General features: G+C 37.1%; 1 protein-coding gene across 3 annotated transcripts in view; it reads right to left on the minus strand.

Annotated features, from left to right (window-relative positions):
* The window catches only part of LOC150087125 (dual specificity calcium/calmodulin-dependent 3',5'-cyclic nucleotide phosphodiesterase 1A-like), a 769,106-nt gene that overhangs the window by 186,815 nt on the left and 563,285 nt on the right, over positions 1–19,006 (minus strand). For all 3 annotated transcript variants that reach the window (XM_090371825.1, XM_090371826.1, XM_090371824.1), the window contains exon 7: positions 2,273–2,339. In XM_090371825.1, the coding sequence (XP_090227951.1) occupies positions 2,273–2,339 (67 nt within the window). The remainder of the gene's footprint in view (positions 1–2,272; positions 2,340–19,006) is intronic.

A 19,006-nucleotide genomic window follows, 5' to 3' on the forward strand; every position in this document is an offset into this window, starting at 1 on the left:
AGTATGAACTCCAGGTCATACTACAGACCCCCCCCATTCACAAACTATATTGGGACCATGCCATAATAATGAACAAGATGATCCTGCACAACAGACCAGACATAACCCTCATCGACAAGAAGGAAAGGGCTACATATCTGATCGACATAGTAGTGCACAACACCAGCAACCTCCAGAAAACCTGAGGAAAAGATCAGGAAGTACACAGATTTAAGCCAGGAAGTCAAATAAATGTGGCATACAGAACTAGTAATGACCATCCTGATCACCGTCAACCACTGGCATGGTGCCAAAGAGCCTCCATAAGAATCTAGCAGAATTAGGCCTCCCAAAGAATATTTACATGGAACTCCATAAAGCCACAATCCTGAACAGCTGTAGGATAGTAAGAGAGTTCCTCAACTAACAGTAACTGGACACAACTAATCACCCCATTTACTTGGCCCCAGTCACGGGGCAGAAAAAATCCCATAAGGAAGAAAAACTGGGCATTGTTTTTTTTAATAATAATAATTAGCAAATTAGGGAATTAGTTCCAAATTGGGGAATTAATAATAATAATTCCTTAATTTGGAATAACTTTGATCTGATCTGCATCAAATGTGATATTTATTGAAACTAAAAAAAAAAAAAAAATCCTACAAAAACTGCTGTTATAAAAATATTTTGCTTTGCAATGTAATGGTCCAAGTTAAACTTGAATTGCACAGGGAAACGAACAGATTTTTCTAATTGGGTTTTCCTTCTTGGTACATAAATATCTCTGGTTGTGAGGGCACAGCATGATTTAGCACTATGGCCTGGCCTCCCACAGGTCTAATTTGTGTCAGATTAAATGTGTCCATGTAATCTATCTGGTGGAGAACCGGAAGATTAAAGGGAAAAAGAATTAACCCCCAGCTGAAGCATATATCTATCAAATTTCTTCACAAATTAGAATTAGAATCTAAACCAATGCTGATTTCTTCTTGGTATTAATTACAAACAAAAACAGAGAGTAGAAACTGAGTAAATGTTTCCATATTGCACCTTAGGCAATTGGAAATAATAACAGAAGTTTTAATTCCAGTTAGTAAATGAAAATAAATAAAAGAAACATTTTATTATGGGCACTAATATGGTATGATGACAGAAATTAAAATATTTCAGCTATGTGGAAAAAACTAATGTTTAATCAGCAATAGACAGAAACGCAAAAAGTATTTTACTGTTTGATAAACAAATGTATTCATGAAGATTTTGGAGCTGTTAGCTAGAGTAGATATAACTATAGCAAACAAGATTTAAAGCAGAAATTTTGACTAGATTAGTTCAAGAAGAATAATCAACATTACCTTTTGTGAATTAACCAATTTAATATCAACAGTAATCTTTAATCCTATATAAATTTTCAAAAATTTTACTATCAGATTTATAGTAATAGTTATAACGGTACGGTAAACTCGACTTCTTTTTCACCTGAATATCTATCCATTATAATTCTTTGCATGCAATATACTTGCAATATTTTCTTAAATATTTTCTAGGAACTACTTCTTGGTAATAATTTGGAAGCCACCAAAAAAAATTAATTCTTGAATTTCTTTTTTTTCATTCTGTTTTTGCCATAGTCGATTCACTCTTGAGTGAATCGACTATGGAAAAAACAGAATGAAATTTAAGGAAAGTTTTGGATTTGGAATATAAACCTTCCATTCCAGTAGCAAGTAATAGAGCTGTTATCTCAAAACAACTAATAACAGAAATTCCAGCAGGTTCAAATATGTCTCAGTGAAAGAATTAAATATTTAATAAAATATTTAGATATGCTGTTGAAAATGAAATTCCCCTGAAAAGATAAATTGACTGCCTTATCTGGATTTTTCATGTTATTTTATTAATTTATTACCCTGGAAAGGCATGGAGTACTAATGCTCATAGGAATGTTTATCAAGATTCTTAGTGCATTTTTTTGCTTTGAAAAATGTAATTCTGCAAAAACATGGGAAAAATTACATGTAAATATTTTTTCTTATTTTCTTTTCTAAAAGTGCATGGAAATGGAAGCCATATTAAGATATTTAAATATGGAGAGACAGTCATTCTATCTTGCATGCCATCAAGACTGATACATTTGAATTTGGGACAAGTATATATCATCCAAATTCTCTGAACACAAATACTTGTGTAGGATCCTTTAAGTTTAATAAATATAATAAAACCTTCTCTTGATTTTCTCATTAATTTCATTACTGTTCTATCAGTTTACAAATGAATTGCTAAAAACATTTACCTTAAGAAACAAGACTACAGGTGTTGGAATGTAGACAGCTGTCGAACTGGACATCCTTCTGTATATCCTGAAAGAAAACACATAAATAATTCAACTGTGTTTTTCAAGATGAGTTAGGAAACTTTTTTCAACAGAAGTAAAATATAAATTTTTAACTTCGAAGTTGCTTTGGAGAGATTAGCATTGCTATGTATTGGCCACACAGCTCAAAGAAGCCAACAGCTTTTGTTGCAAAAAGGGGGAAAAAATGCATTTTTCTCTTCCTACATCTGCTTAAACTATTTGCTTGAGGCAATTTAATACCAATGATTAACAACTCGCTGGCTAAAGGAAACCTTTTTACAATCAACTGTATCATTCTTCCCCACCTTAATTTAAATTTATGCATCTCTGGTAACAGCATCACTTAATATTGTAAAAATTTCCCCTTCACTCATTTTAATTCTATTCCCCCTCCTTATACATGCCTCAATTAGATCTCTAAAGGGTAGTCCAGTTGATAGTTTGATAAGGTTCAAAGTGAATTTGGACACTTTTTTGGAAATGGAGAAGGTATGAATGACAATTTTTTTTTTTTTTTTGGCAGATGTGGAAAAACCCACTTCCTCGTATCATTTAGCAATCATTAAATATATGTTGTATACATGAAATTATGACCTCCAAATCTCTACAAACAGTTGTTCGATAAATCATTGGTAGGACACAATGGACCACTTCTTCCTGCTTGTCTGCACTTCAAAGAGAATTTTGCATCTGCCTATCTGTCTGTAATTAATCATTTTGATCCCTTAGTCATGGACACCCAAATCTCTTTCTTCTTCTAGGTTTTAATTAAATCCTACCCCTTTGTGGCTGTACTGTGGTTTTGTCACTTATCATTCGTTTCGATTTATGCAGGGTTCAATTTCCCTTCTATGACTCGATGAGTTTCTAAAGTCCTTTTTAATCAAGGCTGTAAGTTAGCAGATCTTAGGCTGTGAACACATATTTCCAAAGGCATAATAACACAAAGTGCAATATGGTCTAAATCTTGATGTGCTAAAAGCACAAATCTTCAGTCCCTCCAGGTGTATTTTATTTTAATTCATTTTAATTTAATGTTTTTAATTTGATCCTTATAAGTAATTTTGGGGTTTTTATTTCCCCAATGTAAAACCTTGCATTTTGCTGCCATTAATACATAGGTGCCACTTCTCTCACTATCAGTGATGTCTATATAAGTAATTTTAAAGGCCTCTTGACCGGACAGGCTGCTTAACATCTTGTAATTAACCACTCTCCAAATCATCATCATCGTCTTCTGCAAATTTTGTCATCATTCTGATCCTTTCATCATATTATTTAAGACACTCAGAAACAAAAGCAGTCCAAGCATTGATCCCATTTATAATCCCTAGCCAAATCTGAAGAGTAACTGTTAATTACAACACTTTTTCTTTTGCCTAATAACCATCTGTAATTCATTTAGAGATCTTACCTATATTCCCAATATGCTTAAACTTATAAAGCAAAGTTGTAGGCAGGAACAACACATTTGTTAAAGTCCAAATAAACAAGGTTTATTTGGATAAACCACCTGCACCTAATTGATGAGTGACACTGTCATATTATCCACCCCTGGCATACCTCCATACCAATATCTGCAGCTACACTGCCATGATTACCTGTTTCAGCAGGATTGACTGGGGATTGAATTGATGTAACTTAGCACTCCTATACAAGTCTATAGTCCTGCCCATCAACTTACAGCACTGAAGTGTGGTTCTCCTAGGAACTCATCTCCTGAAATCTGAAGAAGCTTGAGATCATTGAAAGACGCATCCTCCTTTTAATCACTAGGGCCTGCTGTCTCGTCAACACTCGGAAATCATTCACTGAGGTCTACACTACTACCTCTTCAGAGGAATTCCTGCCACCATATATGACCACATCATCAATATTACCAACAATGTCAAACAGAAGAAAAAGATCCTTTCTGGAAAGTTATCAGAACTCTGGCAGACCAGATGGATGGAAAGCAGTAAAGGACCCATCACTAAGAAGTTCCTTCCAGAAGTTACCCTAAAGTTCCCAAAATTTCCACCATGGTTCTCTCCTGGCCTGTATTCCATGCTATTAATAACTGCACATGGCTCCATCAGACAGAAGCTCACATTATTGGTTATCTCTGATGACTCCATCTGTGGATGTGAACAGGTTGATGACTGGGAACATCTCATCTACACTTGCCCTTCACACGAAGATCTACATCTTAATATCCACCATCCAAAAAGCCAAGAACCTGTTCACCACTAGAAAAACCCTCCTGGCTACTGCAGTCACCTCTGAATGACTTAGCTCTTCCTGACAAGACTTTCATTGACCTACCTGTATCTGCTAACCCTGGCACTGCCAGGGTGGGATTGGCTGGGTTTATAGCATTCTGCCACACACGACACTCTAAGCTGTGTGAATGTAACCCTTCCATCTTCGAGGCGCCTTCCCATCTCTTTGCCTAGTGGAAGTGGAATGGTCACCGCCCCATTTACAAAAGGTGGATGTCTTCATCCGCATCCTCCATTCTAACTTTGCTGCCCCATCTTGAACACTCTTCCCTGCTGCACATTTTTTTTTTTAGGAGCTCTCCCTGGTAAGCTCAGGCAAAGACAGGATTGGTCCAGCCAAAGAACTTAATCTCTACTTCTTGGCCTGGTTCCCTAGTTGGTTGTTGTTGTTCTTGTTATTTGGTTTTTTAGGAGCATTAGCAACTAAGGCCATATTGCTCCGGGGATATGCAGTGGTCATTCCCTGACCTTTCCGCATCCTCTGTATTTGGTGGTCACAGGCTCGAACCCCGGTCTAATCAAGAAGTGTGTGCTACGCACTGCTGCTCCTGGCTACAGAGGTGCCCCCTAGTTGGTATGGCAACTAGGGGCTGGTGATGTTCCAAAGGCTCCTAGGCTGAGGCCAGATGAACAACATGACCCTACATTATACTACACTGCACTACAAAAATCATGTATCACTAACACTATTTGGCCTTTACAGAGTACTGTATCCAACAAGAAAAAGTAACATGGAGTTGTGGGAAACCACTGGTGCTGCTTGACCCAAACCACTATGTATATACACTATGTCATAGTTTGGCCTAATGACTCTCATAATTAAGCAGTTTATGCTAGCTATGGTTAGGAAGGTACCCCAGACAGAGGGAATAATTGGATTTGTTTGTTATTTCCTTATGTTTTTGTTTCTCCAGATTGGGAACCAACTAAACAATGTTTGTTTCCTGTGACGATTGTTCACAGGAAATATGAAGGAAATGAAGCCAAACAAAGTTAATGTATTATAAACACATTAACTTTGTATTTATAAAAATTTATTTAATGATTATTAAGAATTTATAAAATGCAGTGCTGTGAAGTGTTTATGGGTAATTTTTGTTAACACTCTCTTGTCAAGAGGCTGAATAAATGTTTGAATGAATGTTTGAATAAATGTTTGTATTGATACAGATTGGTTTAACCATTACAGGAACTCCCCGACTTACGTAAGGGTTGCGTTCTGTGGAATGCTACGTAAATCGGATAATTTCACCCATTCTTGTGCAGCACTCGCAACTGTGCTTGCTGAATTGATTGAATTAAAAAAGAAATGTTTGACGAACATATAAATAGAATTATTTATTATATTTATTCAATTTTTTATCTCATGCGCAGGAAAAATTACAAAAGCATGCAATTTAAAAAAATTTCAAAATTATAAAATTACAAAAAAAGAGACGAGACAGGCATAACAACATCAATAAGTTTTACCTCTTGAGCATCATTGCCAGAATTCACGTCTTCAGCTGATAAGTACGCCGCTGCGGAGGTTGAGGGCTGTGGCGATTTTGAAGGGGTCGGCCACTCAACCTTACGAAAGAACATATTAATGGATGACAGGACGGTGGCTTTTTTCTTTTCATCATAGATTTCTTTCTAGCAAGCAAACATATCATTCATCCCTCTATTAACTTTTAAGAATCATTTGCTGTCAGGATCCACCTTCTCAAACCTTGCCATTGCCGATGCAATTTCACAAAATGTCAAATGAGCAGCCAAGACGATGAAACGTCTTGGCTGCTCATTTGGTTCATATTGAGCTTCGTCAGCATTTTGTTATTTCACTATTGCTGCCTGCAAGTTAATATGTTATTCGTTAGATAATAACTTCTCTTCTTCCTCGATTAACTCCACCACATCTTTGGCATCAACCTCCAACGGAAGTAGCTCTGCAAACTTTACAATCTTATCTGTAACCTCTTCATATGATTCGTCTTTTTCAAATCCTTCATAGCCTTTTATGTGCTGTGAACATATTTTCTTCCATGCACCATTTAAAAAACTTTTAGTAATTTCTGCCCATGCCTTATTAATGATTCAGATGGCGTGGTAAATATTGTAAGATTTCCAAAAGTTTCTCAACGTAAAATTTTTCTCACCGTCTACTGGAGACAATGCCTGAGCAAATTTTGTGAATAAATAGTATGGTTTTAAATTTGAAATAACACCCTGATCCATAGGTTGCATGAGTGAAGTAGTGTTTGGCGGTAGAAATATGACTTTCATGTTAGATTTGAAATCATCTAGATGCGTAGGATGTCCAGGAACATTATCTGATAGAAGCAAAATGAAAGGAATGTTGCTGTCTTTACAACATTTTTCAACCTTGGGAATAAAGCAGTATTAAAACCAGTCCTCAAAGAGAGATAATGTTATCCATGCTCTCTGGTTTGATCGGAAATGCATGGGTAGGGTGGCTTTATTGTTGCCTTAAATGCACAAGGATTTCCAGAATGGTACACAAGCAGTGGTTTTAATTTGTAATCTCCCGCCGCATAAGCCCCAAGCAAGAGCGTGGCCCAATCTTTTCATACCTTGAAATGTAGCATTGTATTTTCCTCTTTGGCTATGTAGGTTCAACTGGCATTTTTTACCAATACAGAGCAGACTCATCAATGTTAAAAATTTGCTGTGTTGAATCTGCTGCGTCAACGTTAAACATTTGCTGCCTTCATCAATAATTTTTTCCAACACATCACAAAATTTCTCTGCAGCTGCAGAATTGCCACTGGCGACTTCACTGCATACTTTAGAAACCAATGCAATGCTTGAACCTATTAAAACCACCCGTTGCTTGCCACGAACTTGGGTTGGGGCTCGCCGTACTGATCCTTAATATCTTTATAAATACTTGTTGCTTTTGCTTGAATGGTCATTAGACTCAGGGGTACTCTCTTCTGAATCTGATTTTCCATCCATATTATTAACAGCTGTTCCATCTTCGATATAGCACCTGAATGCTGTTTTGTGATCACTGTTGAACTTAAGTACATTGATCCTTTGACATGTTCTTTTATATGCTCACTGTGCTTTAAAATAGTATTCACTGTTGAAGCAGCGAGACCTAATTTCCTTGCAACAGATGACAAACTTTGTCTTGCTTCGTACTTCTTAATCATTTTCATCTTGATTTCTAAATGAATTTTGTTTCATTTGCTGGCACTACCACCACTTGCAGTTTTCGTTGGTTGCTTTCCCTTCGTCATTGTAATATGTAAATAGGAATGAAGAGAAGTTTCTGAAAATTTGTTTTTTATATGATTGAAGATTTCAGTGAAGGGGATCACATTTTGCCTTTATAGCGTAAAAACCCACACAATTGCACTTATCGGTATTATTGCAAATGCAATCAGATCGAGTTTACTACCCATTTATAATTAGATGCACTAACAGAAAAGTCCAATAAACTGGAAAGTGCAAATTGTTTTTCGGTCATGACCTCCAGAAACATGCTTTAGAAAAATATCACAAAGGTATTCAAAATTTATTCTTATAACGGAACATATGATAATGATGAAAGGGTAGTGCAATTTCCATTATAAAAATTACCTTTTTAGAGAGATAAATAGCTTAGTAATATAGTGAAATTTTCAACTTCCAAAGACTTGGAACACATTACAAAAAAAAAAAAAACAGTGTTATTGGGTTCACATTATGATATTTTCATGATACCTCCATTTATTCCTACAGGATGCAGAATACGTTTCCACAAATATTTTACGTTTGCACCGGCCGGCTAAAACTTACGTAAAGCCGAATTTCCGTAAGTTGGAGAGTTCCTGTATATGGTTCAGATTTTTTCATTACTCTGAAACTGTCCAATGCTACCTTTGTTTCTCTAATAAACTAACCTGTTCCTTAACTTTAAAGTTATTCTGTAATTCACACGTATTCACTCTGCTCATGCTGTCTTTCCTCACATGGAGAGTAGGCACCTGCGAGGTGATATGATTGAGCACAAGTACAAGGCCTTGAATGGGTTGAGCAAACTGAATGCTGATGGGATTCCTCCTCTTGCTCAGATTAAGAACCAACTAATAGAGGATATTGTAACAGTTAGACTCCCATAGTCATCTTTATGAAATTAAACCCCCTATCTTAACCTTTAACAATTGAGACCTCTCTCATCATTAGGCATCTTACCATTAATGCTATCAGAATCATAGATAACGATCCGGTCTAAAATATTCTTTCCCCAAATACTTTTCCTAACACAATGTAGATAGTGTTATATTAGGGCCACCTGAGAGCTAACCATCTGCACTGTGTAATATGTTCATAAATTGCGTGTGTTCTCTGGTCGATTTGCATGTTGACATAAATAGCAATAATCTCTTTATTTAAAAATTTTGAATTTCTATAATCATTAGATTGTTGTTATTGGCTTTAAGCTGCATAAGCGACTTAGGTCATACTGCAGAAGTGTGTATTATAGGCTTTTTTCCCCCCACACCATGGTTGAATTATTCAGTATCTATAGGAACGTACGTTCACCGGCCTGTTTGCTTGTTGTGCGAGCTGAAGAACCCAAAAAAAATACCAAGTGGGGGTGGGGGAGGAGATTCTACTACCTCTGTCTGGGATTGGCTAACTACAGCCTTGATTGAAGAGGAATTTAGAAATTCCTCCAGTCATAGAGGAAATCGAACACAGACATTTACAAACGAGAGACACATGGCAAAACCACTATACTGTCACAGAGGACTGAATGCAGAACATGGTTTATTCATAATGGAAACAGAGAAATCAACACAATTAAAATTGCTGAAAACATATTCAGTGACAGAGAATTTCTTCAAAACTATTTAAATTGTGCGGTAAAATATCAGTAATCACTCAGTCACTTACTTTTTACAATATTTAATTTTTCAGTCTCTGAAAAAGTTTAGTTCAGAGACTGAAAAATGTGGACTTGCTTCCAAATTTAAAGAACATGCAGCCTTTTGACTCTTTTTCATGTTGGTTAAAATTTAAACTGTCAGTTTATTTTGTACACATATATTTCACCCTGCAATTGAAATATTACATGAATTAGTTAGTAAATTAGTTTTTTTTCCAGAGTAAGAAAGAAGTTGTCCATCTAAATTCAAGTTTTTTACAGCTCGTGAACAGAAGAAAACAGGTTTAATAACATTTATTGAACTAGGACTGAATAGCTTTGATAAAACTATATTTGAATAGAGTCTTGCTCACTCCCTAACAGACTCTACAAAACTCAGGTAAAGTTGGCCACTTTGTTGTCAAGAAAAGAATTGTCACCTGACTGGTTTTAATGAAAACTGTAAACTATGAATACAACAGTAACTTTTGAGGAAATGCAATAAGGTAATTTTGATTTTTTGCTTGATTAATTTTCATTAATCAAGCAAAAGTAATTTTTCTTGATTAATGAATGAATTAATTAATGAAGATTAATGAATCTGATGAGTATAATGAGCAATTGTGCAGAGAAATAGAGTGGGCCAGTAAACCAGAATGTCTTATAATGGGGGACTTTAACTTTCCAGTTATCAAGTGGAACTTGTCGGTTGGTTACTCGCACACTAGCAAGACTTTTGTGGATTTATTGGATGACTGTTTTCTACAGCAACATGATTGAGAGGCAACCAGAGGGAGTAATACTCTTGATCTGATTATCAGCTGCAATTACTTATGTATTAAGAATTTGCAGATAAAGGAACCACTGAGTGACAGTGTTCACAGTGTACTGATGTAGGAATTACTTAAAGATGTAACTACCAACAAGGCTAAAGGGAAGTGCTATTGCTTTCGTAAAGGTGACTACAGGGGTCTCAGATAGTTTTTAATTCTATACAATGGGATCAACTGATGATGTTACCAACAGTGAATTCTAAATGGGAAGCCTTCAGGGACTTAATTTTGGAGGTTACTAGGCTTATCATTCCAACAAAGATATACTGTTCAAGTTTTAGGCCTAAATGGATGTCAGATGAACTAATGAGGCTCATGGCAGAGAAGAAAAAATGTATGGATGCATATAAAGTATCAGGTGACACAGAAGCCTATGGCAGATATAAACTAGTCTGTAATCATGTCACAAAGGAGGTTATGCAGGCAAAAGCAGATTATGAGAAATTCATGGTAAAGAATGCAAAGTAAATACAGCAAAGAGTTCTTTACTTATGTAAACTCTACAAGGAAAGGGATAAATCAGATTGGACCACTTAACATATATGGGTTGACTATTGATGATCATGCTCAGGTAGCTGATAAACTGAATGAGTATTTTGCATCTACATTCACACATGAGGAGTTATTCAATGAGAGGATTGCCAGAACTTTATCAAGGTCTAAGAGGGAGCTAAGTGATTTTATAATAACTGAGAGCAAAGTGGAGGAGAAATTATTGAAGTTAAACATAAAAAAGGCACTTGAGGTGGATGGGATCTATCCAGTTATATTAAAGGAGGCAGCAAAGGAAGTAAGAAAACCCTTAGGCATAATCATGAGAGCTTCCTTGGACTCAGCGAGGTCTCCATGGACTGGAGGTGTGCAAATATACAATTCACAAAGGAGGTTCAAAAGATGACACACACAAGTAACCATAGACTTGTTAGTTTAACTTATGTTCCAAGGAAAATATTGAAATCACTGGGTAAAAAAGCATTGCAGGATCATCTAGACAAGACTGCAGTAACACTTAACACACAGCATGGGTTTGTTAAAGGGAGGTCTTGTCTGACTAATTTGATTGGATACTATGATGTGGTCAAAAAAGAACTGAATGCCAAAAATAATTTTCATATCATATACTTGGATCATATACTGTTCCACATCGAAGCCTGCTGTACAAATTGGAGAGGTATGGCATTAAGGGTAAGCTGCTCCAATGGATGGTTGAGTGGGAGACAAGTGGGAGTATATGATGAGAGCCCTGTCGATCAATTCGGCCCTGGAAGGATTGTGCAAGGCTCGAGGGGTAGAATTTTTTTCAGCCTGGTCTGTACTTGTTAACAGGAGAGACTGCTTCTACAGGGATGGGATACACTTAAATAGAAAGGGTGCAAGAATGTTTGCTGATGCTATCGAGGCAGTGTTAGGTGGGTCGGAAAACTGCTAGATTGGGGGGATACAAGGACAAATAGATTAACAGTAGCCACTGGCAGAGGTGAAAGTAATTCTTGCACTGCTTCTATTGGAATGAGCCGCAGCTTGGGAAAATAAGATGCAGGATATTTCAGAGACTGCTGGGAATCATTGGGATACAAATAAACACAAAGGTTGTGTTAGGGTAGCTAAGAAAAAGAACAGGTGCATGTATACTTGCGTGTACACCAATGCTAGGAGTTTAGTAAATAAATTTGATGAATTTGAGGTATTGCTCAAAACATCAAAGGCAGATATTGTGGGGATTTCAGAGATGTGGTGTCACACAGATATAAGGAATGCAGAACTGGAATTTGGGGAGTACAATGTCTACAGAAAGGATAGACAGGGTAGGAAGGGAGGAGGGGTTATGCTATTAGTTAAGAAATACATAAAATCCAAGGAAGTGAAGCCAGTCGACATTGCTGGACAGTGCAGTGTCGAGTCAGTTTGGTGTGACATAAGCATTGGAAGTTGGAGTGTGCTATAGGCCTAATGACTCTGATGAGTATAATAAGAAACTGTACGGGGAAATAGAGTGGGCCAGTAAATCAGAGAGTCTTACAATGGGGGATTTTAATTTCCCAGATATTGACTGGAAATTGGGGGCTGGTCACTCACACACTAGCAAGGCTTTTGTGGATTTATTGGATGATTGTTTTCTACATCAGCATGTTCGGGAGGCAACTAGCGGGAGTAATACTCTTGATTTGATTATCAGTAGTGATTCTTCATGCATTAAGAATCTGCAGGTAAATGAACCGCTAGGTGGCAGTGATCACAGTGTGCTGAAGTGGGATTTACTCAAAGAGGTAACTACCATTAGGGGTAAAGGGAAGGGTTATTGCTTTCGTAAAGGCGACTACGATATACTGAGACAGTATTTAAATTCTATACAGTGGGACCAACTGATGATGTTACCAACAGCAAATTCAAAATGGGAAGCATTCAAAGAACTTATCTTGGAAGCTACTAGGCTTTACATACCAACTAAGAAATATTGTTCAAGGTTTAGGCCTAAGTGGATGTCAGATGAACTAATGAGACATATGGCAGAGAAGAAAAATGCATGGGATACATACAAATTAACACGTGACACAGAAGCCTATGATAGATACAAGTTGATCTGTAACCAAGTTACGAAGGAGGTTAGGCAGGCAAAGGCAGATTACGAGAAATCTTTGGCAAGGGATGCAAAGAGTTCTTTAGTTATGTAAACTCTAGAAGGAAGGGGATGAATCAGATTGGTCCACTTGATATCGATGGGTCAGCTGTTGATGATCCTGCTCAGGTAGCGAACAAACTGAATGAATATTTTGCATCGACATTCACACGAGGAGTTATTCAGTGAGGGGAATGCCAGAGGTGTATTCAACTCTGGCAGTAAGCTAGAGATTCTTGTAATAACTGAGAGTAAAGTGGAGCAGAAATCGTTGAAGATAAATACAAGAAAGGCAAATGGGGTGGATGGGATCTATCCAGTTATATTAAAGGAGGCAGCAAATTAAGTAAGCAAACCCTTAGCCATAATTATGAGAGCTTCCTTGGACTCAGGGGAAGTACCCATGGACTGGAGATGTGCAAATATGACCCCAATTCACAAAGGAGGATCAAAGGGCGACACAAGTAATTATAGACCTGTTAGTTTAACTTCTGTTCCTGGAAAATTAATGGAGGCACTGGTTAAAGAAGCACTGCAGGATCATCTAGACAAGACTTCAGTTATAGCTCAGACAGCATGGTTTTGTTAAGGGGAAGTCTTGCCTGACCAATTTGATTGGATACTATGATGCAGTCACAAAAGAACTGGATGCAGGGAATAACTTTGATATTATATACTTGGATCTTAGAAAGGCTTTTGATACTGTTGCACATGGAAGACTGCTGCACAAATTGGAGCAGTGTGGCATTGGAGGCAAATTGCTGCTATGGATAAAGGGGTGGTAGAGGGGGAGAAGAAAGATAGTGGTAATCAATGGACACTGCTCATCGTGGATTAATGTTATTAGCAGAGTCCCTCAGGGTTCAGTGTTGGGTCCATTATTGTTTTCTGTATTTATAAATGATATTGATGATGGTATATCAAGCTTAATGTCCAAGTTTGCAGACGATACAAAGGTTGGCAGGGTTTTCAAGGGCACTACTGACACTATGCTGCTGCAACAGGATATGGTACGGTTGAGCAGATGGGCTGATAGGTGGCAAATGAAGTTTAACATTGACAAATGTAAAGTACTACACATGGGAAACAGCAACCAACCCCAGAGCAACGTATCAACTCTGTGGTACTACACTGACAGTGGTAGAGAATGAAAGGGACCTGGGGGTGGTTGTGCAGGTAGATATGAAGTTCTCTGAGCAGTGCAGACGGGCTGCAAGAGTAGCTCATGGTGTATTGTCAATGATATATAGGAATTTTTCTAGCAGGGATAAGGAGGTGATTATTCCCTTGTATAAGGCAATGGTCAGGCCACACCTAGAGTACTGTATACAGGTCTGGAGGCCTCATTTCAAGAAGGATGTAGAGCTGCTGGAACGAGTACAGAGAAGGGCAACAAGATTAGTGAATGGAACAAAGTTGTGCTCTTACGAAGAAAGGCTTAAGTTTTGCAAATTACAGTGTCTGGAGACTAGGCACCAGCGAGGTGATCTGATAGAGGTGTATAAAGCCTTGAATGGTTTTAGCATGCTCAATGCTGATGGGATTCTTCCTCTTGCTCAGAATAATCACCTGAGAGGGCATAAATTCAAATTGAGGAAAGACAGATGTAGGATAGACGTGCGGAAATTTGCCTTTAGCCAGCGGGTGGTTTGTTGGTGGAACAGACTTCCATCCCTTGTCGTGGAAGTTGATAGCCTAAATAAGTTTAAGGCTGAGCTGGACAGGTATTTCGAACGAACAGAGGGGTGAAGTGGAAGTGGGTTTTTTTTTTTTTTTTTTTGGGTATATTTGGGTATATATTCGATGCAAGAAAGCAAGCTGCATAAGTTTGCTTTCTTGCATCAAATGCCTCTACTAATGCTAATGTTATTAGTGGAGTTCCCCAGGGTTCAGTGTTGGGCCCACTGTTGTTTTGTATATGTATCAATGATATTGATGAAGGTATATCAGGTTAAGTTGGGCAAATGGGCAGAGAAGTGGCAACTGAAGTTTAATATTGACAAGTGCAAAGTACTGTATATGGGTAGCAATAACAGAAGAGAAATGTACAAACTGTGCGGTATTACACTCAGGGAAGTGGAAAGTGTAAAGGACCTGGGGGTAATTGTGCAGTGAAATATGAAGTTCGCTGAACAGTGCAGGCAGGCTGCCAGGGCAGGTCATGGAGTCTTGTCAATGATATTTAGGAATTCTGCTAGCAGTGACAGGGATGTGATTATCCCATTGTACAAGATATTGGTTAGGCCACACCTAGAGTACTGTATTCAGGTCTGGAGGCCTGATTTTATTAAGGATTTAGAGATGCTAGAACGAGTACAAAGATGGGTAACACGATTGGTGAGGGAACCTAAGGAGTGATCTTACGAAGAAAGGCATAAGTTCTGCAATTTGCAGCACCTGGAGAGTAGGCACCTGCGAGGTGATCTGATTGAGCACAAGTACAAGGCCTTGAATGGGTTGAGCAAGCTGATTGCTGATGGGATTCTTCTTCTTGCTCAGATTAAGAACCTGAAGGGCCACAGATTCAAATTGAGGAAAGACAGTTGTAGAATTGATGTGCCGAAATTTGCCTTTAGCCAGTGGGGAGAACAGACTTCCATCTTTTGTTGTGGAAGTTGATAGCCTAAATAAATTTGAGGCTGAGCTCGACAGGCATTTGGAACAAATGGAGGGGTGAAATGGGAGGGGTTTTTTTTGGCTGATGCTGCATAGGCCTGCTTTCTTGCACCTTATGCCTCTACTAATGCCTCTCCTGTTTTGCTTCTTACCTATTGTTTCTCACTGTATTTGTAAGCCAAGCCTGTTTTTGCCTTGGTTGTTTACAACAGATAGATCAAACGGTTTAACAACAAGCCCCAATGAAATTACTCATAAGATCTGTCGTTACCTACTATGTGATCAAAAGCTGGTGCTGAACTGAGAATTACTTATATACGTCCTGTCAATATGTCCTGTCAAGAATGCTCTTTGAACTTAAATAACTCAAAGAAGAAACAAGCTTTTGACTCCATTCCTTTTGTAATAGATTTAATTTAGCAATAAAATTGAGACGAAAGATTTTCAGACCAATTTTCGAAATTTCCGTTATTTTATTTTTTAATTTTTAGAAAACAGAAAATGCCTAGAAAATTCTTCTCAAAGACATTGCCGATAAGCTCAAGAACAAAAGAAGTTATTATAGAGCTCAGCAGAGGGATGAAAAAGCAGCTAAAATAAGAATAAAAGTCTATATTCTATATTGAGTCGAACAAAGTGAGATACGGAGTAAGAAGCAAAAAAATAGGAAAGAAGAGAAGATTCTTACAATTTATTTATGTTTTTTTTTTTTTTATATGACTGAAGATTTCAGTGAAGAGGACACACATTTCACCATAATAACCAGTAGCGTAGCTACCCTTTCTCGGGCCCGGAAGCAAAGAACATGTTTGGGCCCATGCTTAATTAATGAAAATTTCAAAAACAGGAGACAGTCGAAGACGCCCGGTCCCTAAAGGGCCCGGAGGCAATTGCCTTGCCTACCTACATGGCAGCCACTGATAATAACGTAAAAACCCACAGAATTCAAGCTATCTGTATTTTCGCAAATGCAATAAGATCGAGTTTACCACCCGTTTACAATTAGATGCACTAACAGAAAAGCCCAATAACATGGAAAGTGCAAATTGTTTTTGCTTTATGGCAGTGACCTCCAGAAATGTGCTTTAGTAAAACGTGAGCTCGCGCGGGGTAATAGCAGTGAGTTTTCGCCTTAACCCTGTGAAGTTCTCTACAGAAAATTTCATTTTTAACTTTATCATAGTGCCGACTAAGAGAATAAGTGACAGCGGTACTAGTAAATCTACCAAGAAAAGGAAAGCGATCGATTTGGAAGTTTGTTTTATACATTCTAATAAGAATGTACGATAATGGTCAAAGATTAACAAGTATCACGCTGAATTCAGATTTGTCAATAATAATATAGTTGCAATATGTTATTAGTCATTCCCGAGTTATGTAAAACCCGACGAAGAAGGTATGTCTTACGTTTACGTATGTCAAGGACTTCTGTATTTTTGGATTAACCGGGATTTGTTTTTTACCATCTATCCCGGAAAATCGAGAGTCTACTGTATGTGTATGCAACCTAAGTTGTACAGAATAATTATATCAGGAGATAGGGGCCATTAAAATGCACAAACGTTTATCATGATCACATTAAAAAAAAAAGAATAAACATACTGTGTGGCAGTTTTTTTTCCCAAAAAAATGCATAATATTTTTTAATCATACCCATATTTAAGACGAGTTTTCATTAGTTATCTCTTGCTTTATCTGGATCTCGGAAACCGTACCAAAAATCTGTGCCATTGGCATTTGCCTGTGTGTAAATCCACTTTTAAATACACCCACCTTCAGGATAAAAGATATTAACGGGCCTGTTTTCAAATTCAAATAAACAAAACTGCTTTAATTTAATTTTTTTATTTTTAGGCGAAACTTTAACCACGCTAAAAAAAAAAAAAAAAAAAAAAGAAAAGAAAAGAAACCTAAACCAAATGGCTGGTAAACTGCAATCATAATTTTCAATTTTGTTCATTTTTATGGGGGGAGGGGAAGAAACGTAAACGTAAAACGTTACTAAACTGCAATTTTAATTTGGTGCTTTGATTACTTCATGAAGTGATTTTAACGATATATTACAATTATGATTTATAACGATTTCAAAAATTTCTATTCCCAAGCATAAACTAATTAATTAATTGAATCATATTAACATATGTTTTCCCTTGTTACATAAAAAAAAAAGTTAAACCGAAGAAAATAAGTTACGTTGAAAGAAAGCAGCGTAGTTCTTCACGCGAACACAGTAACTGTGATTAGCCAGCAACAAGAACTGAAAGCAGGCAAGTGAATTTGAGATACTACAGTTCTTCCGTATCTATAGCAAAATGGATTTCCGTTAGCCCTTATCTCTTGAATATTTCACTCGATTCTAAGCTCAAAATACTTTATTGATTCCTTTGAAATATATACGCTAAAAATAAACTGTGATCTATTTTTCTTTACATAACTTTAAAGATGTAACAGTGACGTCTCGGTCTTTTCTACGAAATCAAAAGCCACGTTTCTTCATGTGAAAAATTCTGTGTTTGATTCCAAGGGCTTGTTTAATCTGTAATGTTTTATCGAATTTATTTTCACAGAATCTGTCTGGTTATGGGATTCTCAACAATTCTAGTTTCCTTTTTCGAAACAATAATTTTTCCATCCTCTATAAATTTGTTATATGACCACAAAACGGCTTCCACTTTCCTTTCAAAAATGCACCTGATTTCATGAATTTGGACTACGTTGTAAGAAATGAACGACACTGTCACGCCTTTAACTTCAAAGTTAAAAGAAAGAGCGATAAAAATATAAAATAGTTGTTCACTCTTACCCCGATTTGAAGAACTGCAAGGTTAGCAATTAATTTCCTAATCATTTAATTGGATAAAAAAATATCAGAGGTGCAGTGTACTTCTTTAAAATAAATTAACCTGAGGGTCTCACATCTGGTGAGTGTGGGCTTGGCATACCCAGGGTCCTGAGCTGGATATCATCATTCTTCTCTTTCTTGGTGATTTCCTTTTACTTCTGACTTATTCTCTCTCTCTCTCTCTCTCTCAGGGTAACTCAGAATTTTTTTTTTTTTTTTTTTTTTTTTTGTGCAGTAAAAGCCTCAGGCTTCCTTGCACCATATGGCTAATTATAATAATAATATAATAATTAATGTTCTTGTTTATACTCTGGCACGACCAGCAGGTCAGTGGAGTTTACAATAAATCAATCAATATAAATGTTAATCGTATTTAGCAGTCACGGGCTTGAAACCCGGTACACTCAAAGAGCGTGTGCTACTGCATTTGCGCTCTTGACCACTTGGCTACGTAAATATACATTTTAATGAAAATTTTATCCGACACATACACTAGTTCTTATTACTTTTGACATTTGGATAGCACGATTAATTACGATTGCACTGAACAACAAATTTTGGGTCATATCTTGTTACGGCGTGCAAGTAAGTTTGCTTTATAGATTTTGGGGTGCTAAACACGGAAATGGTGCTTAAAATGGCAG

The sequence above is a fragment of the Mastigoproctus giganteus genome, chromosome 4 (genome assembly GCF_048544385.1).
Source record: "Mastigoproctus giganteus isolate SK-2022 chromosome 4, ASM4854438v1, whole genome shotgun sequence".
Lineage (NCBI taxonomy): Eukaryota > Metazoa > Arthropoda > Arachnida > Uropygi > Thelyphonidae > Mastigoproctus > Mastigoproctus giganteus.